At 41.1% G+C, this 25,326-nt stretch overlaps 3 protein-coding genes across 5 annotated transcripts in view; 1 reads left to right on the top strand and 2 right to left on the bottom strand.

Annotated features, from left to right (window-relative positions):
• Nucleotides 1-837: 837 nt before the first annotated feature.
• Nucleotides 838-12,754, bottom strand: sub1b (SUB1 regulator of transcription b). The gene is made up of 5 exons (XM_061730176.1): nt 12,698-12,754; nt 9,327-9,396; nt 8,266-8,385; nt 4,614-4,722; nt 838-1,356 (listed from the first exon to the last, which is right to left on the bottom strand). Exons 2-5 carry the CDS (start codon nt 9,393-9,395, stop codon nt 1,277-1,279), a joined length of 378 nt encoding a protein of 125 aa, XP_061586160.1. The 5' UTR covers nt 9,396; nt 12,698-12,754; the 3' UTR covers nt 838-1,276.
• Nucleotides 12,755-15,894: 3,140 nt separating this feature from the next.
• Nucleotides 15,895-19,987, bottom strand: LOC133451208 (ubiquinol-cytochrome-c reductase complex assembly factor 3). The gene is made up of 2 exons (XM_061730175.1): nt 19,778-19,987; nt 15,895-16,237 (listed from the first exon to the last, which is right to left on the bottom strand). Exons 1-2 carry the CDS (start codon nt 19,892-19,894, stop codon nt 16,106-16,108), a joined length of 249 nt encoding a protein of 82 aa, XP_061586159.1. The 5' UTR covers nt 19,895-19,987; the 3' UTR covers nt 15,895-16,105.
• A 2,888-nt stretch (nt 19,988-22,875) lies between these two features.
• zfr (zinc finger RNA binding protein) overlaps nt 22,876-25,326 on the top strand; it is a 44,787-nt gene continuing 42,336 nt past the window's right edge. For all 3 annotated transcript variants that reach the window (XM_061729651.1, XM_061729650.1, XM_061729652.1), the window contains exons 1-2: nt 22,876-22,995; nt 23,132-23,213. In XM_061729651.1, the coding sequence (XP_061585635.1) occupies nt 22,959-22,995; nt 23,132-23,213 (119 nt within the window). In that variant the 5' untranslated portion in view covers nt 22,876-22,958. The remainder of the gene's footprint in view (nt 22,996-23,131; nt 23,214-25,326) is intronic.

Raw genomic sequence — 25,326 nt, 5'->3', positions numbered from 1 at the left:
GAGTAAGTTTTGGGAAATGTTGTACTTTTAGGAGTAGTTTTGAATCACTATACTTTTTACTTTTACTTGAGTAGATTTGTGAAGAAGAAACTGTTCCTCTTACTCCGCTACATTAGGCTACGTTGAGCTGTTACTTTTCTTTTATCCCTTTTATCCGCGTACGCGTCAATCTCATGACATCACTGGGTGATTCTTTGGGAAAAATGTTAGTTTTTGCATGTTTTGTCACATTTACACAGACTCAAACACACACAGAGTTTCTATGAGTTCATGTTTGTTCTAGTTAAAAAAGAAAAGTACAAAGGCTTGACATTTTGTGCTACTTGTGCTTAATTTCTTAAGTTATTATTTATTAAAGTACTTGAATTTACTTAGATTTTAATTTAAGCTATTTTTTATTAATTTTAATTTATTGTATTAATTAAATTTGCCTGAATGATTATTTTGTACTTTTGTGTTTGAATGGGTGTGTTAAAAAAATAAATCAGACGTTACTCAACAGTTACTCAGTACTCGAGTAGTTTTTTCACCAAGTACCTTTTTACTTTTACTCAAGTAATTATTTGGATGAATACTTTTTACTTCTACTTGAGTCATATTATTCTGAAGTGACAGTACTTTTACTTGACTACAATTTTTGGATACTCTACCCACCTCCGTCCCCGTCCCACCACTTTCCGAACCAGCGCTTTGACTGAGACCTGTTGAGTGTGTGTGTGTGTGTGTGTGTGTGTGTGTGTGTGTGTGTGTGTGTGTGTACGACCCAAAAGGCTCGACATCCAAGGATGGAAGATCGAACACAGACAACCTAATCCAATTATTTTACAATGCAACCAATTATTCAAGACTTTTTTATTGTTTATGGTTCATCATGACTGGAGGAAACCCGCAGAACAAAAGTAGTGATAGTGACAACACATCAGGGGCGGCTGAAGCAGAGTCCTGTCAATCACAGCGGCACGATCGTCAAAATGAAGACAAGAGTTTATACATGAAAAACATTAAGCTAGTGCACGTTGTTTTATTCTTCAATACAAAAACATCAGTGTAATGGTGCACTGTTCCCACAGAGTAATGAGGAGCCGCCTACTCGCCCACCCACGTTTACTAAAACAGCTCAAAACAAGGTTGGCACACAAGCCCGGAGTACTACGAACTACAAATCAAACAAATCCACCAGAAAACAATCCCAGCCCCCGCCCGGCCCCCGTTTCTTTACAAAACTAATTAACAAACGTGTTCAATTAGTTCAAACGGTCAACAGTTAAAGGAATGCTTATAGTCTTTTGACGGCGTCGTCGATTTCTGAGATCTGGTCTTTCAGCTGGTTCCACTGTTCAGGATTCAGGGAGATGCCTGGAACAGAAGCAGGAGAGAGAGAGAGCTGTCACAAACACAGACTATGTTTACATGCAGTCAAAATTCGGGTTATTGCTAATATTCCGGTTACTGAAACATTCAGAATATTCCGTTTACATGGTAATTAATCATTTGGGATATCTGGATCAAACCAGTGACGCACGGAGAACATGATGACACAATTCCCGTCATTTCTGCTTCTTCTTCCTGTATCCAAATTCAAAACAAATGCTGCTTCGCGCAACTTTTCTCTCACCTTCTTGTAAATCTTCTATCCCGGTACTTTCTACCGTCTACAAATGCAGAAATGTTCATATCCTTCATTACATTTATGAAGTGATTAGTCTCCTCCTGGTCTTGTGTTTCTCCGTGTTTATAAGAACTTCCTGGACTCAAAAGACCAGGGGTCCGTTTCAAAAAGCAGGTTTAGTGAAAACTCGGAGTCTGTTAACCCTGAAATGAGGGAAACTCTGAGTTTTCCGTTTCACAAAGGGAGGTAACTCAAACCAGAGAAAGAGAGGTAACTCTAACCTGTTTCACAAAGAGAGGTAACTTAAGCTCTCGGTCAGTTACCATAGTAACAGACGCTCTGAACCTAACCTGGTCGGGACCAGGTTTATATCGTGAAACCTGGAGTTTCTCTGCGTCTCCGCCTCTTTCAGAGCCGCACGCACATTTGATTTCCTCATTCATTCAGTCAGCAGGCGAGTTTTTGGCGAAGTTCTGCCGTCTGTCATTAAAAACAGAATCAGTATATATATTAGAAGTCCATTGTCACGAACACGGCATGTCCTTTTGATGAAGACACAATTGATGAAGGTGCAGAATTAATGCGCAGAGAATTAAATATTCGTCGGGAGATGGTTATCAGACCGCGTAATACATGTACATTATACATAGTCTCATTACAGGCAAAGCAATATATGTTAATCCTTTATTTGTTATAATTTTGATGATTGAATTGTTTTATGATTTCATAATATATTCTAATTTTTTTAGATGTTTTATTTGGGGTTTTCATAAGCTGTGAGCCATAATCATCAAAATTATAACAAATAAAGGCTTGAAATATCTCACTTTGCATGTAGTGGGAAATAATATTTGTTTCACCTTAAGTTGAATTTACTACGAATTAAGTTTTGCAATATATTCAAATTTTCCGACCTCCACCTGTATATTATTACATGAATAAATAAGAGCATAATACAGGGGTCTCCAACTCCAGTCCTGGGGCCTGTACTACGAAGCGGGATTTGGGGTTAGCGAGGTAACTTCAGGTTTAACCCTGGGTTTTCAGGACTACGACGGTGGTTCACTTCTTACCGGGGCACATCGCCATGGTAACTTATGCTGAACAGCTAACCTGCTCCGGAGCAGGTTATGTTCGAGATACAGATCGCCGGGTATAAAAGCACCGCCCACTGACCAATCAGCTCTCTTGGAAAATGGCATGCCCTTTCGAAGAGAATCCAGTGGAGCTCGGTGCGCGGATCGTGAGAGGAAAAAAAAAAAGAGTGGGCTGACTTTCAACAAAAATTGAATTAGTCAAGAAACTAAGCAATTCCTTTCATACCCAAGTATCAACACTTTATCATTTCTTTTCTCCTGACAGAGAGGTATGAGAGTACGTTTGTCTTTGCTGTAGATACCCTCACTCCGTCTTTCTAAGAAAACTACTTTTGCAAATAAACCTTTATGTACAAACTGTAAATATACTGTAGAAACAAGGTATGAGTCATTTGAGAGAGGATGAAATGTCAGACCTCGTTTAATTTGAACACGACATGAACTTTTAATTTCAAGTCTAAATATTAAGTTAAATCACAGTGTAATTTATCCTTTGCTCTTCGCTACTGAAATAAGCGGCTCTGACAGCGGACTTCTCCATGCTTGCGATTGGTCATGCGCTGAAAACACTGCCCCTTTTATGTGCACGCGCTCATATCCAGATTGGAGAAACCTGGGTTGATATACCGAGTTGATAACCACCGTCGTGTGACCGCTTAGCGTGATTGCAATTGTCCGGGTTAGTGAAGCTGGATAAGGAAAAGATATCCTGGGTATGTTGAACTTGCTTCGTAGTACAGGCCCCTGGATCCACCTATCCAGCATGTTTTAGGTGTCTCCCTGCATGAACACACCTGATTCTAATCAATGGTCATCATTAACTTGTCATCAAGGTCTGGACAGTTCTGTTGCTGACACAGCTCCTTGTATCATGGTGTGCTGAAGCAGGAAAGATCTAAAACATGCTGGATAGGTGGATCCAGGACCAGGGTTGGAGACCCCTGGCATAATATGTGTCTGTATTGGTTCAATACGGAACGCAACTTTTAATTCCCAATTACGGAACAATTCTGTATTTCAAGGGACGGGTGGCAAGCCTATCATAAACCTGTCCAAGCCATCAAGGGGTTACACAGGATTGCAGGTGAATGATGTAGAGATCTGTTAAATTAATTTTATATTATTCTGTGCTGCGGTGTTACTCTTTTTTCAAAAAACATGTTCAAATTCGCCGTATGCGCGCATTAAGATCTCTAATTCCATTCGGGGGAAAAAGGACACGGCGTGAAGTATGTGGATCTGTGGATCTTCAGATGCAATGTTTCCTCAAAAGGGATTTTGTAAATTGAAATGATAAATAAAGTTTAAAATAAAAAAAAGAAAAAGTATGTCGCTCTTTTGTTGTCACCGGTTGCCATGGTGAATCCTTGTATCAGCGCTCTACTGATGATGGCTTTTTATTTCCCTCACACACAAGCTTAACTCCAGGTGAAACTACTTAGAGTTGAGTAAATTACCTCAAATCCGCTGATCTGGAACTGAAAACTCAGAGTTTCCGATCTCAGAGTAGATCAACTAAGAGTTCAGGATTAGACTCAGTGTTTGTTGAACCTGCTTTGTGAAACGGACCCCAGGATTCCTTGTGAACAGAACATGTGCAGAAAACAAATTCATGTTCTGTTTGATGGGGATATTCCGTTTGGTGTTTACATGACCCAATATTCAGGTTTTAAAAGGAGTAACCCAGGGCTCATATTCGGGTTTTTAAACACCGGAATATGAGCAAATTCAGGTTATTCAAAGGGGTTATTGGTGTTTACGTGGCCGTGCAAAACCGGGTTATTGTTAATATTCGGGTTATTGTTATTGTTAATATAAGGGTTATTGACTGCATGTAAATGCAGTCACAGAAGCCCGACTTCCCCCTCTGGCTGCTGAGGACGTTAGCGGCCCGGCCGCTCTCTTACCTTTCTTTCCAGGTTTCATCTCCCCGTCTTGGTTCATCCAGTACTCTCTGATGTCGATCAGGCACTTGCCCTTGAAGTCTCTGACGCTGACGTATCTCATCTTACCGATCTGCAAGAGGCAAAGTTAGAATTACCGCCTGTTCTCGGAAGGTTCTGCCCATCTTTGCCCTGCCGGGCCGGCGGGCCGCCATCTTTTTCTGCGTCTACCGGACCGCTCCGTCTAAAACTGACTAGTAAGGGCAGTGTTGATCATACTCCCTGGTCTCAGTTAAAGTTGCTCTCGTCAATGAAAATTATGACTAAATATCGTCGTCAACGAACCTTTATCACCTGAGGAAAACGAGACGAGATGCAACGAAGATGCTGGTCATGTGATAAGGATAATTAAATATATAATGCAATATCGTACAGGAATAAAAACGAGACTTAAATGTAGATTACAAAATAAAAACTCTGCGGGGAATCAGATCCAGAAGATGCAGCTGCAGAGTTAGAGGCTGATGCCGTTAACGCAGAGCTCTAGTTAACGTCAGTTAAAAACAAAGTTACAGAGAGAAACGCTGGGATCTGCTCTGGGGCTGGAGAAGAAGAAGAACCAATATTTGGATACACTTTCCTACATAAACGTGGTAAAGAAAACCCAATGTGTTGACGAAAAATAAAAAGATGGGGAGAAATGCGGAAAAATAAATATGTTGTAAACTCAAATTAGAGTCTTCTGTATCTGGAATGAATGTATTCTTGAGTCCAGGGCTGCCGCAAGGGGTGTGCGAACCGTGCGACCACACGGGGCTTCGCGCTATGGGCCGTTTTTGAAAAAAAAAAAAAAAGATTTTTTTTTCCGTTTTTTTTTCTCTTATAAATATCAACAGTCACGTTCCATTACAGACCTAAATGTGTACTAGTCTGTGCATATCAAGAAATATATGTGCAATGATGCGCGTGTCTGTTGTTCAATACAACTGCGTCAGACCAAGCGCAGACACAAGCTGCTCTGATCCAGACGGTGGAGTTGGAACAAACTGTCACACAATGTCGAGAGAACGAAACAGATTCAGGAAATTTCCATCAGGGGATGAAAAAAGAAAAAAACAAAAGAAAATGGAAGAGTTTAATGCCTCTCTGAAAGGCTCGTTTGATAAATTTGTTACAAAAATCACCGATCCGACCGGGTCTCAAGCAGCCGTGGGGCCCCGCGTCGAGGCAAGAGATGATGATGAGGCAGGGGAAGGTATCCAGTATTTTACTAATTGGAGAGTTAAAATTGCGCATATAGACACCCTATCCGACCCGAAAAACCCCAAAATGTTGGGGTTTTTGGGTTTTTGGAAAAACCCAAAAATTTTGCTCCCAGCCATTTCGCACAGGGCCTCGCAAATCTCCCAGACGGCTCTGCTTGAGTCTATAAGGTAACAATAACATAATAATAAGATAACCTTGTTTAAATTGTAAAATGGGTTTGGCTAAATACAATCTTTGACTAAAACTAGACTAAAATGGACAATTCTGACTAAAAGACTAAAATGCTCAGACTTTTATACGACTGAAACTTGACGACTAAAAAGGAGAATGAACGTGACTAAAACTAATAAAAACTAAAATTATAGCAGCGCTGAGACAAACTAAATAAAATTAAAAAGCGCCGCCAATTGAAGCTTCTCTCACTCTCATTTTTTAACTTTGTATTGAACACAATAGATTAGATACACAATCAAATACGTCACAGCAGCTTCACTCCAACCTTCTACTTCTGCTACAGGTGCTGGATTGTAGTGGAAAAGAAACCAGGCCGAGCCGAGATGAGTAGGTGCTAGTGGAAAAGTGCCATCAGTCTTCTTCCAACTATGCAGACTTAAGCTGATAATCGATTCAGGAACCGTGATGATTAGCAGAACCCGGCTCCATCTCACCCCTTCAATCCTGTTCCAGCATGAACAGGATTGTGCACCGTAGCACAGCATTCTTGATTTTTGTTAAATAAATATTCATATGGAGAAAGAGCTGGTACTGCTGAGGTTGTATTAACCCAATAGTAAGACCAAACCGTGTTTATTATGACCAACAATAATGGTCATTAAAGAGGACTGGAGCGTGAACGACAGTAACCCCACCTTTATACCACAACAGCAGAGGAGGACTGCAGGGACCAGTGTCCGCCAGCAGAGGGCGCACTTGTACCACTAACAGGGACGAGTTCAGGGACATGGATGACAACGTTCCTTTGTTGGGAAAAAAAAGCCTTGAAAAGAAATGTTGTCCTGCATCTCCACCTCTTAATACTGCATCAAACGACCCAAAAAACAAAAACGACCATGTCAACCTGAGGACTGGACTGCCCATTAAACATGTATAATGTGGTGGCCTTTACTGCCTTGCTGGCCGGACGACAAACACTATTGAAGTGGAAGAGCTGAATACCTCCCTCACGTCAGCTGGATTAAAGACATTATGTTTCATCTCAAATTGGAGAAGTTCAAATTCACTCTGAGGGGATATGGACACATTTAAAAAGGTTTGGTTAGCTTTTCTTATATATTTTGACAATCTCAATACTGTCAAACTGGTGACTCTGACCATACCTGTCTTATATATATATTAGTATTATTATTACTTTTTTTTCTTCTTTTCTTTCTTTCCTTCTTAATTCAGTTATTTACTCATTTAACTATTTATTGTTGTTCTTATTATTTTCTGTATCACGTTTTCCCCTTATTCTACTTTGTTGTTGTATGACTTGAATAACGTATTGTCATTTATTATTTTTCTAATTGTTATTTCCTTTAGAGGATCTGGGAACATGGGGTGGTGGGGATTTATTATGTGAAGTTTCTTAAATGTGACTTGTAACAACTTTTTATTATTTTACCTCTTCTCATCATTTTATTTCATTTTATTTTTTATTTAAGCGTACTCTTAAATTAAATACTTTTTGAAAACCGTGCGTTATGGATAAGCCCTGAATGCAGGCATTGTATCATAGAATTGTCAAATTGGTTTAATTCACCGCATGAATCGGCACAGATTACTTTTGTAATACTGTATTTGACCCGTACTTTGTACGTTTTGACCGTATAGAAACGTAATTCTTGCAATTTTAAGAATGAAATGTACCTGCTGCACTCTACTGCCCTTACTTTTTAACAAGTTGTGCTTTCTATTATTTTACCTCTTTTCTTATCATTTTATTTGTCTTTTATGTTGTAATTGTGTCTTGCCGCTTTTAATGTTGATGTAAAGCACTTTGAATGACCTTGTGTTGAACTGTGCTCTACAAATAAACTCGCCTTGCCTTGTACACGATGTTTTGAACAAAAATGCTAATAAACAGATTTTTTTTTTTAAAACCACCATGTTTTCCAGGCTTCTGGAAACCAGCAGACTGATGGGTAGTGAGGAAAGGTCGTTTTGGAAAAGAAAACCTTGATTTTAGCAGGATGGGGACGGTGTTATAAGCTGCAAACATTTGTTTGGGTCATGGTGTTTCTGACTGAACGCTTCCGAGCACCGAGGACCTGACCCGGAGATTATGACCCCGTCCATGAGTCACATGACTCCACCATGACCCGGACCGTTGCCAGGTTCTGACCGGTGCCCGGTCCTGACCGTTGCCAGGTCCTGAGCGGTCTGCTAAAGGGGAAGTGGGGGCGCTCACCTGGAACATGTTGTCCTCTCCGTTGCCGCTGCCCTTGGACGAGCCGCCCGGCTTCGAACTCTCGCCGCTCTTCGCCTTTTTGGCCGGTTTCTCTGGTGCACTCGCCTTCTTTCTCTTGGCCTGGAAACAGATGTCAGCGTGACCTCGTGGCTGCCCTGGATTTTTGCCTACAGCCCTTCCTAGGAAGGTAACGTAACAGCTGATAGTGGCTGCGGCCACGCAGGTCCCACCCCGACGACACCCGTGTGGGCTGCATGACGCTCTAAGACCCAACTTTTTAAAGGGTAATGTTCTGAGCACACAGAAGATGTGGATTAGGCCTGTGTTGAGGAAAAAAAAAAAATATATATATATATATATATATATATATATATATATATATATATATATATATATTTTCCGATTCTAAATCGATCCTCATATAAATTCCTAAAAATCGAAATTTGTATCTCTAAAGATCAATTTTTTTTTTTCATCATTACATTACAAGCTTTGGTATTTTTTTGTTTAAGCTCAAAAAAGGAATGTTTTGTTGGACACGAGCATATCTCCTGCCATGTTTTTGCATTTAAATATTTTTAAAAGTATGAAAACATTAAAGTTTTAAGTTGTAATTGCATAAATTGTCTATATTTCATTACTTTATATACTTTCTTGGGGTTACATTTGCATAAAATGCTAAAAACCAAATTCTCAAAAATTAAAAACCAAAAAAGACTAAAAACGGAATGTGGTAAAAAAATAAAACTGATTTCATCCGTCTCTGTTTGCTGCTCTGGATCTGTTTGATAATTCTGACCACACGATGTTTCTGTTTGCAGTTCTGGGAGCTGATTGGTCCTTACAGCATCATTAGCTGCCAATACTTGCTGTTGAATCGCAATATAATACTAGTATTAATATGTTGCAGAACTACAGTCATATAATTCATGCAACAGCTCAAAAAACTGTTTTAATAAAACTAACACGAATCGATATCGGAATCAAAACGTGATAATTGATTCTGGACATTTGAATGGATCCCCCGCCCTCGTGTATCGTAGAGAAGTTAAAGCCCAAACCTTGGTCTCCACTTCACTGTCAGAGTCACTTCCAGATGTGGAGGACAGCACTTCCTTTGATTTCGGCATTCTGCAGGAACAGGAACAGGGATCAGAGGTCAGAGGTCAGAGGTCAGAGAGCACTGGTCTGCCTACAGAGAGGTCTGGTTTCTTCTAGACCCCCTACGAGCCACATCTAGGAACCAAGTTCCCTTTACCACCCTTCTTTAACACAACCTTCCACTTCAATCAACTGGACTTTGCTGCGACCTCTGTTAGAGATATAAAAAAACTAAAGTTACACATAATTAAGTCGAACGCCAAACTACTATGCACAAGCTTTCCTGACAGTGTGCACCCTGCTGTTTGGGGGTGAAACTCATCTCCAACATCGGGAGGAACCGGTTCAGTAACAGATGCCCCTCCAAAGCCCTCTGGGCAGAAACCATTGCAGATATCTGAAAGGTTTTTCAATCAGCACTTTGCACATTTTCCAATGAAGCTAATTCAGAGTTTAAAAAAAATTAAATTACAACACTGAGATATTTGATTTTTGATGAGATCTTTGATGTTTTATTATGATAATACTGGCAGCCAGAGTGATGGTAGAAGTGGACAATAAACCACCAGGATCTAAGGCATTCTGGATATCCATCGTCATTATTCTGGATATCATCATCATTATTCTGGATATCATCATCATCATTATTCTGGATATCCATCATCATTATTCTGGATATCCATCATCATTATTCTGGATATCCATCATCATTATTCTGGATATCCATCATCATTATTCTGGATATCCATCATCATTATTCTGGATATCCATCATCATTATTCTGGATATCATCATCATTATTCTGGATATCATCATCATTATTCTGGATATCCATCATCATTATTCTGGATATCATCATCATTATTCTGGATATCATCATCATTATTCTGGATATCCATCGTCATTATTCTGGATATCATCATCATTATTCTGGATATCCATCGTATCAAAAAATATGTAATAAAATAAATCCCTATGGTTCTTCTGGACTCAACTCTGATTCCAGTGGACGAGTGTGGCTGCCAGTTCAGCATCCAAGCAGCAAAAACTAATAAATGATCATCATTATAATTACAGTTGTATAAGATGTATGCCATTCTAACTTCCTACGTGGGTAGAAACCTGCCAGGCCTGCTAGGATCTCAACACCCTTCTGGGTGCTGCTGGAACATTTACAGTTTGCCTCATATCTTGAGAACCATATCTGCTAGAAATACATTTCTTTGTTCCCTTTTGATGCTTTGAAAGCTCCCAAATCAAACCCATCCGTTGCTGCCAACGTCTACCATCCAACTGGTTCCGCTATTAGAAGCGAAACAAGAAAAAAGAAAAACTAAGTGAAGGTAAAGAAAAGAGCAGTTTTATCCAAACCAGTCCACACGTGGCCTAACGTTAGCCTGGTCTTGTGACGTCATAATATCAACTGAACAAAACCGGGTTTAAGCTAAATTAAGGATTCTTTGGAGAACCTAATATTTGTGAAGTGTTATCTTTAAGAGACGCACAACTAGCAAAATGTAAATAGCGAATGAATCAATTAGTTATACGATTCATTATTTGTTAACACAACACTAACGTGCTGGTGGGATCAGACATACGGTGCGTCCGAAATGCCATACTAAACATTATATACTAAAAAGTATACTTAAGTTCGGCACACTTTTGAGTAAATATCAGTAGTGTGCATTAATTCGGACGTACTATTAAGAGCGCACACGTCACTTCCTGCCGTTGGGAGGAAGTGACGTGTCACAGCAGCAGTAGCAGCTGTTACCATGGTAACAGGAGTTGTTACCATGGTAACAGCAGAAGTAGCAGCTGTTACCATGGTAACGGGAGTTGTTACCATGGTAACAGCAGAAGTAGCAGCTGTTACCATAGTAACAGGAGTTGTTTCCATGGTAACAGCAGCAGTAGCAGCTGTTACCATGGTAACAGCAGCAGTAGCAGCTGTTACCATGGTAACAGCAGCAGTAGCAGCTGTTACCATGGTAACAGGAGTTGTTACCATGGTAACAGCAGCAGTAGCAGCTGTTACCATAGTAACAGGAGTTGTTACCATGGTAACAGCAGCAGTAGCAGCACCGCTCTTTCCCGTTTATCCTGGCCGAAACAAGATGACATTATATAATATTTGTATATATGAATATTATAATATTAATATTATATAACATTATTATACTTATTATATAATATTATTATACTTATGACATATATACGTATAACTTAGCAATCAAACGCTGCTGCATTGCATTGTGGGAAGTTTCTGCTCGGCTAGTGTCCATCAATCCACACTAATACATTTCTCCAGAATGAGTATGGATAGTACATACTATTGAGTACGTTCTAAAGTTTCGGACGCATTAAAAAATCTCACATACTCATTGGGATGGAAGTATGCGATTTCGGACGCAGCGTACTTTTTGCAACAGACCTTAAAACATCAATTAATATTCAAGCCCGGGTATGAAATCACCCCAAAAATGAAATGATGTCAAATATACAGGACTGTCTCAGAAAATTTGAATATTGTGATTTTCTGTAATGCAATTACGAAAACAAAAACGTCATACATTCTGGATTCATTACAAATCAACTGAAATATTGCAAGCCTTTTATTATTTTAATATTGCTGATCATGGCTTACAGCTTAAGAAAACTCAAATATCCTATCTCAAAAAATTAGAATATTCTGGGAATCTTAATCTTGAACTGTAAGCCATAATCAGCAATATTAAATTAATAAAAGGCTTGCAATATTTCAGTTGATTTGTAATGAATCCAGAATGTATGACATTTTTTTTTTTTTTTTTTTAAATTGCATTACAGAAAATAAAGAACTTTATCACAATATTCTAATTTTCTGAGACAGTCCTGTAAAGGCGTCACAAGAGCAGGTAATGATCATCTCCAACTGACTGAGACCACGTGACCACAGGTGAGACTACACCTGAGCAGCATCCGCTCTGCTCTGATCACTGATAATGATCACGGATATTGATCACTGATGCTGATCACTGATGCTGATCACTGATGCTGATCACTGATGCTGATCACTGATGCTGATCACTGATATTGATCACTGATGCTGCAGAAGCTGCTGCATCACCGCGAGGCCGCGCCTGCGCGCCCCCGCGGTTCTTACAAAGGGCTGTTAAAGTGCGCCAGACTCCGCCGGCAGAGCCGTCAAACACACGCACATTCGGCCTTCCTCGGTTCACACACGAGCCCGCTCCGCCCGTGCAGAGACGGGCCCCGGCGAGCCGGAGCTAACCCCCCCCACAAACACAGATTTGAAGCTTTTTTCTTTTCTCTGGTTGCTGATGCTTACATGAGACGATGCAGCGCGGATCTTAGAACAGGAAGCGGAAGTGTTCTGCTGCCTCGTCTTCCAGCGCAGGCCGTTTAAACGCGGCGCGGCGCGCTGCTGCCCCCTGCCGGTCCGCGGGGGAACGGCTGGGGGAGGTTTGGGAGAAACCGCTGGCTCTGAACTAAACCGAAAACGGAGTTGCCAGGAAATGTAGTTGCCTATAAAATTGCTAGTCTTTGAAACATACAAGTTCTTCCTCACCTGTGGAACAATTACCAGAAAACCTCAGGGACGCAGACACTGTTGACATTTTTAAAAAGAGGCTCAAGACCTTCCTTCATTATCGCTGAATTTAATTTATTGAATTAGTTTGGTTTAGTTTATTATTATGTAGTTATTATTTTCACTAATTATTTTCAATTATTTTATTATAAACATTTATGTATTATTTATTTATTTAAAGGTTTAGTTATCAGGGACAATGCACATTAATAATACATTTAAACACATGTAAAATATGCCAGAATTAGCCAAAAAGGCTATTTTGCATCTGCTGTCCCTGGACTGGTGTAAAATAGTCAACCTAAAAGAAAGAATTATTAAGATATAATCAATAAAACATTTCCAAATAAGAAGGCTACATCAGAATAAAGATTAAAAGGTAAGAGACTAAGCTAAAATACATACACACACAGGTTAGCATTTAAGCTCAACAACAGACAATTGCTACAAACGAAAACAGAAACAACATGAAGCAGCAACAGTAACATCAATAACACAAGACACAGTAACACACTAACGGGCCAAAAACAAACAAGACAAAAGCACTAAACACAGAATAAAAAGCCATGCACAAAAAGCAACAGTGTAACTAGACAAACTAATAGGTATCATGACAGGTGGAGCAGACAAACACCGACAGGCAGGGCAGCAAGCAGGAAAATGTAATGTTGACAGCCTTGGCCACTAATTAAACACCTTTTTAGATAAAATTTAAAAGAAGCATAATTTGATTGGTTTCTAATCTCAGTTGGTATGAAGTTCCACTCACGAGCAGCCCTGATAGAAAATGCAGACTGGCTAAAAGCACTTTTCCTAAACTGGACCACACAATCTCATCTAGCTGCTCCTTTATAAACTGGTTCAGTACAGGGGGAGCAAGTCCATGAATGAGTTTATACATTAGACATAAGTGTGAGTATTTGATGAGATTTTCCAGATGTAACAACTTATATTTCAATAAAATATGACAGTGATGATAGTCATTGGATTTCTTGTCCAGTACCTTAATATTTTTTTATATAAGGAAAGCAGTGGTTTAAGTGCAGTGTTACTAGCTTGAGACCAGGTTGTCAAGCAGTACGTTATATGGGAGAAGATCATTGAGTGCATGTACATTAGTGCAGTTTGGTTGACATGCAACTGCGAACATGTCTAAAGTTTGCCAGATTGAATTTGATGCTCTTAGAAACCTTTTTGATATGTTCTTTAAATGTAAGATTACTATCAATGACAACCCTGAGGTATTTAAAATCTGAGACAACACATAGTCGCTCCCCATCTACAACCACACCCCGCTCTGGAGAGGGGTTTATTTTAATGTCGTTTTTACTTTTTAACTCTAGTGCTTTTTTTCCTCATGGGGATCTTCCACACCGAGACTCCGCCTACTTGACCTGTGGGGTCGTTGCCGTGGCGATGGCCCTGGTCGGGGTCACTGTGGAGTCCTGGCTGTGGTGACCTGGGCGTTACCATGGTGATGCCCTCATTGGTCTTTGGTGGGGGGTCCTCACCTCAGCGTCAAGCCAGGTATTTATGATGTTTGTGATTGTGTTTTGATGTGTATGTGGGGGGGTTATGTGTGCTGGGTGGGTATTAAAGTGAGGATGTGTTGTAAAAATGACCCCGTGTGTGTTTTAAACCATGAGTGTGTGAGTTTTTCTATGTTAAATGTTGATTTGATGATGTAAAGCACTTTGCGCTACTGTTGTAAGAAAAGTGCTATTTAAATAAAGTTTGATTTGATGTGAAAGCTGGATGAGCAGTGCCAGAAATACAAATATATGGAGCTCAACATGTCCCAGAAAAAGCCCCGGTTGAAAAACCAGATCCCACAAATCACACAAACACTAGAAATCCTTTTCAATGAGAGGCAACTTGGACCGGTCATGAGACGATCACAGAACTGAATTTAGTTCAATGGAATTTGATTGGGAATAATATTGTTTTCAGATGAGATAAACTTGGAATGAAAAGTTGTTGTTTTTTTTTAAAGAAAGAAAATACACACATATGTAAATAAGTCTGTTACATGGGGAACTAAGAGTTGGACGTACGAGGACGATGTGACTGGTACCTGGTTAGTTGGTGGACTACAGAGAAAACTATAGAAACAGGTGTAGACAGCAGACCCTGAGGGGTCAGGGGGGCTGCAGGTCAGGGTGTTAGAAGATCTAGATCTATCTAGACCAGGGCAAGGCAACCCGCGGCTCTAGAGCCGCATGTGGCTCTTTGGCGCTGCCGTAGTGGCTCCTGGAGCTTTTTCAAAAATGTTTGACCTTTTTTTTCTTTCTTTTTTTCCTTTTTCTCTTTTTAATCTCGACATTTCAACTTTTTTTCTCGACATTTCAACTTTTTTCCGAGTTTTCTCTCGAAGTGCATAATGAAAAAAATAATCTGCCCCCAGTTCTAACTAATATAGAAACATGCAGCATTTGTTGCCTTCATTCTAAGGCTTATACAAGACTTTTCATTTTTTGCGGCTCCAGACATATTTGTTTTTTGTGTTTTTGGTCCAATATGGCTCTAAAACATGTTGGGTTGCCGAGCCCTGGTCTAGAGGGTGTATGTACAGACACCTATTTTTACATATTTTAAAGGGTCATTAAAACACAGGAGGACAATTTAGGCATCAACATTTGAAAATGCAATAAATAATGTAATAACCCTATTTTAAGCTGTGTTATGACTAAATCTGTTATCATATATTTTTTTTTTAATTATTATTATTATTATAGAAAATTTGATTTTTGTATAGAGTAACATGCAGGTTTCACTTTGTACCCAGTATTACTCAGGAAGTAAAGTGTGCCCAGCACCAGTGGTGCGTCTCCAGTCCAGTCTGCTGTCCATTTGACAGTTGTGATGGTCTTGCTGCTGGTCTGGGCTCGCTACACCACCTTATTGCAAGGCAACCACTGATTTGACACAACCAGGAATGAGATTATATCCTCTTTATAAAATTTTAATTTAACGATCGGAGGAAAATACAGGTTGAGAGCACCACATTAGACAACAGAATCCATGTAGAACAACACAAAGTCCATGTTCATGAGAGCAAACACGTGAAGCCTGCATGTGGGCGGCGCTCAGGGCCTGAGGCCCTCGGTTCAGCCCTCGGGCGAGCCCTCGGCCGGCCCTGCAGCCGCGTCACTTGGCCGGGCCGCTGTATCCTCGGGCCAGGTTATCGCCGGTCTCTGCAGCCTCCTTCAGCACCTGCATCACCATGGCGTTCCTCTGCCGGGTCTCCTCCATCCGCACCGGGTTGGATTCAGGCAGATTCTGGTGGCCGGGGGGACACACACAGCAACCAGGAATTAATCACACAGGACGCACCCAGTCCACCCCTGAAAAACACCCACTTCTGGTCCTGGCTGAAGGACGAGGAGGACGCACGTCTGTGGTTGTTCCAGGCCGTGGACAAGTAAAGACTACGAGATTAGCTGAGAACATACCAGATAGATGGCTACTTTATATTAATAACTATAGTTTCTGATTTCCAGCCTGGGATGGTGGATGTTGGTTTTAAACAGTGGGGTTCATAGAAAAGCAGTCTGCAACCCAAAATGTTGAAAGAGCCATATTAGTCCAAAAACACAAAAAACAAATATGTCTGGAGCCGCAAAAAATGAAAAGTCTTGTATAAGCCTTAGAATGAAGGGAGATGGCGAAAGTCGAAATGTTGAGAAAAAAGTCGAAATGTTGAGAAAAAAGTCGAAATTTTCGAGAAAAAAAGTCGAAATGTCAATAAAAAAGTTGAAATTTCGCAAAAAAAGTTGAAATGACAAGATTAATGTTGAAGTACAATCTTGAGAAAAAAGTCAAAATGTCGAGAAAAAAGTCGAAATGTTGAGAACAAAGTCGAAATGTCGAGGAAAAAGTCAGAATTTCGTGAAAAAAGTCGAAATGTCGAGATTAAAAAGGAAAGGAAAAAGGAAGAAAAAGAGAAAAAAAGAGAAAAAAAAGAGGAAAAAAAGAAGAAAAAAAGGTCAAACATTTCTGAAAAAGTTCACTAGGGCGGTGCTAAAGAGCCACATGCGGCTCTAGAGCCGCGGGTTACCGACTGCTGTCATAGACTGAGGGATTTACTCTCTGATAATATGGTTATGACATTTGAACAAATGATAGAGAAATATTCGATCCCCAGACATGACTTCTTTCCTTATTTACAGATAAGGCATTATATCTTGCACAGTACTACATTAGTTGAGAACCATGAAAGCTCTTCCTGTTGAGAAATTATTATTTTTAACAGGAAGAGAGATATCTGTAAGCCTATTTTATAAAGCTCTGTGTTTCACACCCCGGTTGGGTTGGACAAGCTTAAAGGCACATGGGAGAAGGAGCTAAACATTATAATTGATGATGAAGAATGGAAGGATGTATGGAGACAGGCTAAATCAATTTAGGTTTCCAATTGCGCCCAAGCAATACAATTAAAAATTATACACAGAATGCACATATCCCCCAACCGTAGACATCACTTCAATCCTACTCTCTCACCCACGTGCCTTAAATGCAAGATAGAAATTTAGGCAATCCTAACTCATTGTTTTTGGTCGTGGTATAAACTGCAAGTGTATTGGTCTAATGTGCTATCTGAAATAGAAAAGATATTGGAGGCTGTATTGTATTCTTACTTATGCAGCAAGGAGGAATATTTTATTGCACTGGATCAATGAAAAATTACCAACTGTTAAAGGCTGGCGAAGAGTGGTGTTGGATCTGGTGTCATTAGAGAACCTGACATGTAAATTACATTCAAAAATAGACCAATTCTATAAAGTTTGGGAGCCCTACTTGAACTATGTAGAGCCTGATGTCTCTAACATCATGTTGCAGAGATTTTCCTGACTGGTCATACTGTACATTTTTTGATCCCTAATGGTTTTCTACCTTTGTAGAGCTACAATTTTACTGTGTTTTACTCCCTAAACCACTTCTTTTCCCCCCAAGTGGTCCTTGTCGCTTGCCAGGCCGTCATTGTAAATACGAACAGGTTCTTAATGACCTGGTTAAATAAAGGCCAATGACTGAATGAATATCAAATAAAGCAATATCATAGGGGTTTTTTTTTCCTCTTTATCGTATAATGTTCACAAAGTGTAATGCAATTCATGTAATGGGTAGTGTTTTTTTGAAGAATCAAATATTCAACATCCCATATTATCAATTTTACATCGTGCAAGAAATGATTGGCGTGGCAATCAAACTTTGAAAATCGACTGTGCGCATGCGCAGAACCACAAAGTAGCATTTCTCGGCAGGTAGCAAGGATTGACAGAACACCGGTTTCTGTCAAATTATCCTACCCGTCGAATGTCCTACGTCCTGCGTCACTGCGCATGCGCACAGTCGAGTCACGAGTCACCAGCATCGCCTTGACAAAAACAACACGGAATCGTCCTACCGATCAGCTGTATATGAAGAAATGCCCCAATCACAATTCCAGCTTCCTTTAACAAGGTTGCTGATCTTCTACTGCATCTTCATTTTACCCCAACCCCCAACTACTACCCCACCCCTCCTATCCACTGATATACACCTTTTATGCACAGGTTGATTTCTCACATCGAGACTACTGCTGCATTCAGATTAATCTGAAAATCTGATGAATATTAAACTTATAAACCTTTTCTTTATGATACTTCCTTGGAATGTGCATTTTACTTCTTTTCAAAAAGAAATTAGTGATAAAAAATAGATATATGTAGTTTGAAAATGTATTGAAACACAACAAGGTGAGATACAGGCAGTTCTATCCGCATGCGTGTATGTGACCACATGATTTGACGGGGTATTTTCATCTGCCAAATCGTGCTACCTGATATCTATGTGCTTCCACATAGATATCATCAGGTAGGATGATTGGACACCTCGGCAGAGAAGGATGTCATTTCATCCTACGGAGGACGATTCACGGAGGTAGGACAACTCGGTAGAACACCGGTGTTCTGCCTATCCTCGCTACCTGCCGACAAATGCGACTTTGTTGTTCTGCGCATGCGCACAGTCGATTTTCAATGTTTGATTGCCAATCATTTCTTTTCTTTTTTGCTAGTAGAGAAAAAAGAACAATTTGGAGGTATCATGAACAAGAGACATATAAACAAAAATTAAGATAGACAAGTAAAATTAAAACAAAGGAACAGTAAGGCATTTTAAAGCAAATAGCATCGACATTTCAGAAAGAGACTTTGATATATCGGTTAATATTTTTTTTGCTGAATTATTTGACTTAATAATTTTTTAAAGAAACAAAAAAACTTTTGAAATCATTTATAAAAAATTGGACAGAGGGCTTCATTTTTCTCCACTTACAAAAATGTATGTGATATTTAGCCAGTAAAAGAATTACATTAACCAAGAAGGACACTGTTTTATCAATTGTATCGATATAAAAAATAATGTTAACGATTTCTAAATTTGGAATGTCATTCATTTTTAAAGATAGCCCATTTCTAATTTTTGCCCATCATTTCTTGCACGATGTAAAATTGATAATATAGGATGTTGAGTATTTGATCCATCAAAATACACGACCTATGACATGAATTGCATTAGACTTTGTGAACATTATTCGATAAAGAAAAAAAACCCAATTCTATCGCTTTATTTGATATTCATTCAGTCATTGGCCTTTATTTAACCAGGCAGGACATTAAGAACACATGAGACAAGGACCACTTGGGGGAAAGGAAGTGGTTTAGGGAGTAAAACACAGTACAATTGTAGCTCTACAAAGGTAGAAAACCATTAGGGAGCATGTTTTGTGAAAGCAGCAGAACTTGTCAGAACACCGGTGCAGGTTCCGGGTCTCACCTTGAGCATCTCCTTCCTCCGCTCCTCTCCGGGGGAGATCATGGACCACATCCCGTACCCGAGCCCCGCGCAGGCGATGAGCGCCGAGGAGGACAGGATCAGCCTCATGCCGCTCATCCTGGACGGGAAGAACTTTTACTGAGCAGAGGAACCGGGATCAACTCATCCACACTCGGATTGGATAATGTCGGACGTAAACACTGGTGCACGCCGGGACTTCTTCTTCTGCCGCCGCCGTGCAGCGCAGTGGAGCCATGCTGCCCATGATGCTGCCCCCTGGCGGCCGTCCCGGGGGAAACGTCTGGATTTGATTTTTTTTATTTTTATTTTGTACATGTAAAAGACAACAATTAAAAGAGAAGATAAGAAAACAAAACAAAGCAAACAAAAAAAAACAACAAACAAATAATTTCATACTTTAACACTTAAAGGAGCATGAGGCTCCTTTTAAGAAATGAGACTCTCTAGTACATCCGCAGGGCAGCGCGGGAAAAGCGGCCCCAGCCTTGCAGCACATTTTGCAGCACACAGCCTGTTCAAGGCAACGGACAGATATACTAGAGGGCTCACTCTTTTTGGTTTGGAACGCTTCATCTGACATTATTACTAGAAAAATTAAAACGTATACAATTTTTTTTCATAAATCCAGCCTCAAGCTCCTTTAATATCTTAGTTTACATGTGCAAAAAGGAGTAGGAAGAAGTGTAAACTTATTTAATCCTACCCCCATTCAGTAATCATTTATTAACACGTATTTATAATAACTAACTATACTATAATTATACTCACACACTGTACTCACACACTTACCTACACATAGTTAAGATAAGATAAGATAAGATATCCTTTATTTTCTCCCTCGGTGGGGAAACTTATTTGTTGTCAGCAGTACACACATATAGGGGAGGGGTAAAAAGACTGAAAAGTCAGAAATAAAAAATATATAAAAAATACAAAAAGATACGTATAAAATATGTATAAACACAGGATATGAACAGTATATACAGTTAAACAGTGCAGAAAAGCAGGTGGAGTGTTGTGAGGTAGATTGGCAGATTGGCTCTTATATTATTGCACATCTTATTGTCATATTATTGTCCACTGGCTACTGAGAGCAGGCCTGGTTGTACAGTCTGATGCAGCGGGGAGGAAGGACCTGCGATGCCTCTCGGTGGTGCATCGTGGGTGATGAAGCCGGTCTCTAATGGAGCTCTCCAGGTCTCTGACAGTCTCATGAAGGGGGTGGGGACATTGTCCATGATGGAGGAAAGCTTAGCCACCATCCTCCTCTCCCCCACCACCTCCACCCGGTCCAGACTGCAGCCCAGGACAGAGCCGGCTTTCCTCACCAGCTTGTCCAGTCTCTTCCTCTCTGCTGCTGTGATGCTGCTGTTCCAGGAGACCACCTCGTAGAAGATGGCCGACGCCACCACAGAGTCATAGAAGGTCCTCAGGAGGCCGTCCCTCACTCCAAAGGACCTCAGTCTGCGCAGCAGGTGGAGTCGGCTTTGGCCCTTTTTGTATAGGGCCTGGGTGTTTACAGTCCAGTCCAGTTTATTGTTCAGGTGAACACCCAGGTACTTATAAGAGTCCACAATCTCTATGTCCGTTCCCTTGATGTTCACCGGCGAGGGGGGGGACTTTGCGCCGGCGGAAGTCCGCCACCAGCTCCTTCGTATGTCCAGAGTTAATCTGGAGGCGGTTCCGCTGGCACCAGTCCACGAATCTGTTGTTCAGTTCTCGGTACTCCGTCTCGTCTCCGTCGTCCGAGAACTTCTGGAGGTGGCAGGTTGTTGTGTGGTGGGTGAAGTCAGCTGTGTAGACGGTGAAGAGGAGGGGGGCCAGGACGGTCCCCTGTGGAGCTCCTGTGCTGCAGACCACCGTGTCAGACACACGGGCTCCTGTCCTCACAAACTGTGGTCTGGTCTAGTTGAGTATTTCTATATATTTGTACACACATGCCCATATAAATATCTATATAAATATACTTATTCACACCATACTATCTCTATATTATCTCCATCTGCTCTATCTATCTATCTATCTATCTATCTATCTATCTATCTATCTATCTATCTATCTATCTATCTATCTATCTATCTATCTATCTATCTATCTATATATCTATCTATCTATCTATCTAAGAATAATAAATTAGTGTGTTCACGAAAACCAGCATTATGAATTATCCTGATGGCTCTTTTCTGCAGTATGAATAGTGGTTGCAATGAACTTTTATACGTATTTCCCCAAACCTCTAAACAGTAAGATCGATTTGAAGAATGAAAACAGTTCATGCTTTCACATCCCGCGTTACATCTTCATTGAATAAGGAGGTATTCACTTCTTTTTTAGGTGTGACTTGGACCTAAAACGGCTTCCTACTAAACGATCTGCTTTCAGGTCCAGCAGAGAGCTGGTCCAGAACGCTGGTGCCCGGACCATCAACTCTAAATGTAGATTTGGAGGGCGGGCGTTCTGCTATCAGGCACCATTACTTTGGAACCAACTTCCAATCTGGGTTAAGGAGGCTGACACCACCTCCACCTTTAAAACTAAACTTAAAACCTTTCTGTTTAGTAAAGCCTATAGTTAGTGTTTAGTAAACCTCTAGTTAGTGTTAGTAAATCTCTAGGTAGTGTAAACTTTAGTGTGTTAGAGTTGAATTGAATTGAATTGAATTGAATTGAATTGAATTGAATCATCACCAGAACACCGTCCATCAGTCACATCACTCTTGTTCTACACCAACTCCACTGGCTTCCCATCAAACACCGTGTCAACTACAAAATCCTCCTCTTGGTGTTTAAGACCATCCATAACCTCGCTCCCCATCCCTTTCTGCCCTCCTGTGCATCAGTTTCACCACCCGCTCTCTCAGATCTGCGTCCTCAGCCAGCCTGACTGTCCGTCCAGCATGTCTGTCCACCACGGGGTCTAGAGCCTTCGGCTAATGAAACATTTAATTAATTAATTATGTATTTATTTATTTATTTAATTTTGGCCCTTTGGTTCTAAATAATGCAGCTGCAGCCTTGTTGTGAACCGCGGGGCCGCGCACCGCGGGGCCGCGCGCCCCCCTCCCTCCCTCCCCCGCCTCTCGGCTGACGTCATGTCCGGGTAGGCCATGTGAAGCAGCGGCTGGTGCAGCTCTCAGGCCTCGACCACAACACACACACCAATGATTCCCATCTGTCCAGTCGTGTCCTTCACCTATGGTGAGTATGAGCGGGCTGGTGGAGGGGTTCTCCGGTCCGGGGGGAGAGCCCAGCCCGGTCCCCGGGTCCCCACTATCCCCGGTTCCCCGGTCCCGGCCCCCAGCCCGCGGCTAACGGTCACCCCTGTCCTCCGCAGTGCCCAGCCGGCTCGGTGAGGAGGCCAAGATGGCTACCGGCAACTACTTCGGTTTCACCCACGGAGCCGCCGCCCAGTACAGGTAAAAGATGCTCGTTAGGTTTGTGTTTTAAGCCTGAATTATGGTTCTGCGTTAAATCGACGCAGAGCCTACGCCGTATAGGCTCTGCGTTGGTGTAAAGACTGATTTATGGTTCTGCGTTAAATCGACGCAGAGCGGTGTGCGTCGACGCGTACCCTACGGCGTAAGCCCTGCGTTGGTGTGACGCGGAACCATAAATCAGCCTTTAGTTCCTGTGACGCTACATGCGGGAGTGGGCCGTGAATACAGGACGGGGGTCTGTCTGTCTGTCTGTCTGTCTGTGCTGCTGCCGTTGTTTGCGCTGGGGGAGGGGCGTGGGATCGCCCACGATCCCCCGGTAACCGAGGCAGGAGACCGGAGCAGCTGCAGCAGCTGCAGGAGCTGGTCATGATGGACGGAGACGCATCTACTGGTTCACGGTGTTGACGAGCGATCGCACAGATGTGAAGGTGCATCGTGCATCCTCACGGATGTCCCTGACACCAGAAGCAGCTCAGCAGCATCCTCGGTGCGGCTGAAAGGCTCCCAGCTGGCGAAAATACATAGTAATGAACACTGATGTCATGATGGGGAAGAGTCCAGACATCACTGATGTTTCTGCACGGTTTATTTTCTCCTGGTTAATAATATCAGAATCAGAATCACGTTTGTTTGGCCAAGTCAGGTCAAACAAGACATGGAATTTGACTCAGTTATTTTCACTCACTATACAGTAAATAGACAAAAGGCAAATGACAGCTCTTATTAACATATACAATTTTTAAAAAAAGTGAAAGGTGCAGCAGTATGAGGTAGTCATTAGGGGTGGGTATTGGGAAGGACCTCACGATACGATACGCATCACGATACTTGAGCCACGATACGATACAAATTGCGATATCCCGATTATCCGATATATCGCGATATTCTACATAGTTCACCGAAAAATTAAAAAATGTATTACACATCTTAAAATCCAAGTTGTATGTACATCAGATGTTAGTGATAATGCATTGGACAGACTGAGTCAAAACAATGTAAATCAAACTTTCCATTTTAATTATGCAACATATTTGCATGAAAAAACACACTGAAACACAATGAAAAGTGCAGTGTGTGCATTACTTTTAGATACAAAATACTCAAAATAAAATGCAGTGTCTCAATATATGGCAATATATCGCGATACATACATTGAATATCGATATCGTATCGGGAGACTATGTATCGCGATATATTGCCGTATCAATATTTTTGCCCACCCCTAGTAGTCATGGTTATTAAAAGGTGCATTGTTACAGCATATGATGGTGGTTGTTATTAGGGCCCGAGCACTGACAGTGCGAAGGCCCTATTGTATCTGTAGGACTTCTCGTTTTTATTTTCCTAGTTTTTCTTTCGATGAAATGAGGGCCTTTTTTTTTGCCCCCCTAAACGTGCCAAAAGCGTTACCGTGGCGACGATAGACGCCAAAAAGTGCACCCCCCCTTCATCTGATTGGTCCATATTTGATAGTTCCTACTTTCTGCCATAACTTTTGAATGGTTTGACATAAAGACTCGTGGGTGGTGTCATCGGACATGGTTTTGACTCCTTGACCATAATTGGTGCAAATTAGCCCCGCCTCTTCTTCTGATTGGTCGATATCTGATAGTTCCTATTTTCTGCCATATTATTTTAATGGTTTGACATAGAGTGTCATGGGTGGTTGCATCGGACTGGGTTTTGAGTCCTTGACCTTTATTGGTGAAAATTGCACGTGCGAGGGCCCGATCATCGCTGCTTGCAGCTTTAATTATTAGTATTATTATTATTGCTGCACAGTGATTGATTGCCCTGAGACTCCATGAGTTATGAGAGCAACAGCTTGGGGGAAGAAACTGTCTCTGTGTCTGGAGGTTTTGGCGTACAAACACCAAACTCAAAGTCTCTGTTGTTTACAGAAAACATAAGTGGAACGTTTGAGATCTCTGGTCACCATGACTACGACCTGTCTGCATTACAGAGGCCACAATTAGGACTAGTACAGTCTGATATCAGTATCTAATTCTGCTACTTGCATCGACCACTAACCAGATATTGGTTAGTGATTGATGTTACAAAAAACAAATCCATAGTATGACATTTTAGCGTA

This window comes from Cololabis saira, chromosome 9 (assembly GCF_033807715.1).
Source record: "Cololabis saira isolate AMF1-May2022 chromosome 9, fColSai1.1, whole genome shotgun sequence".
In the NCBI taxonomy this organism is placed as follows: Eukaryota; Metazoa; Chordata; class Actinopteri; order Beloniformes; family Belonidae; genus Cololabis; species Cololabis saira.
This window is presented reverse-complemented; position numbering and strand designations above follow the sequence as displayed.

Coding starts and splice junctions, on each gene's coding strand:
- sub1b (XM_061730176.1), bottom strand. CDS start 9,395: ATGCCGAAATCAAAGGAAGTGCTGTCCTCCACATCTGGAAGTGACTCT. Junction 8,386..9,326: donor ACAGTGAAGTGGAGACCAAG/GTTTGGGCTTTA, acceptor ATCTGTTTCCAG/GCCAAGAGAAAGAAGGCGAG. Junction 4,723..8,265: donor GAGAGGACAACATGTTCCAG/GTGAGCGCCCCC, acceptor TGCCTCTTGCAG/ATCGGTAAGATGAGATACGT.
- LOC133451208 (XM_061730175.1), bottom strand. CDS start 19,894: ATGAGCGGCATGAGGCTGATCCTGTCCTCCTCGGCGCTCATCGCCTGC. Junction 16,238..19,777: donor GGAGGAAGGAGATGCTCAAG/GTGAGACCCGGA, acceptor CCCGGCCACCAG/AATCTGCCTGAATCCAACCC.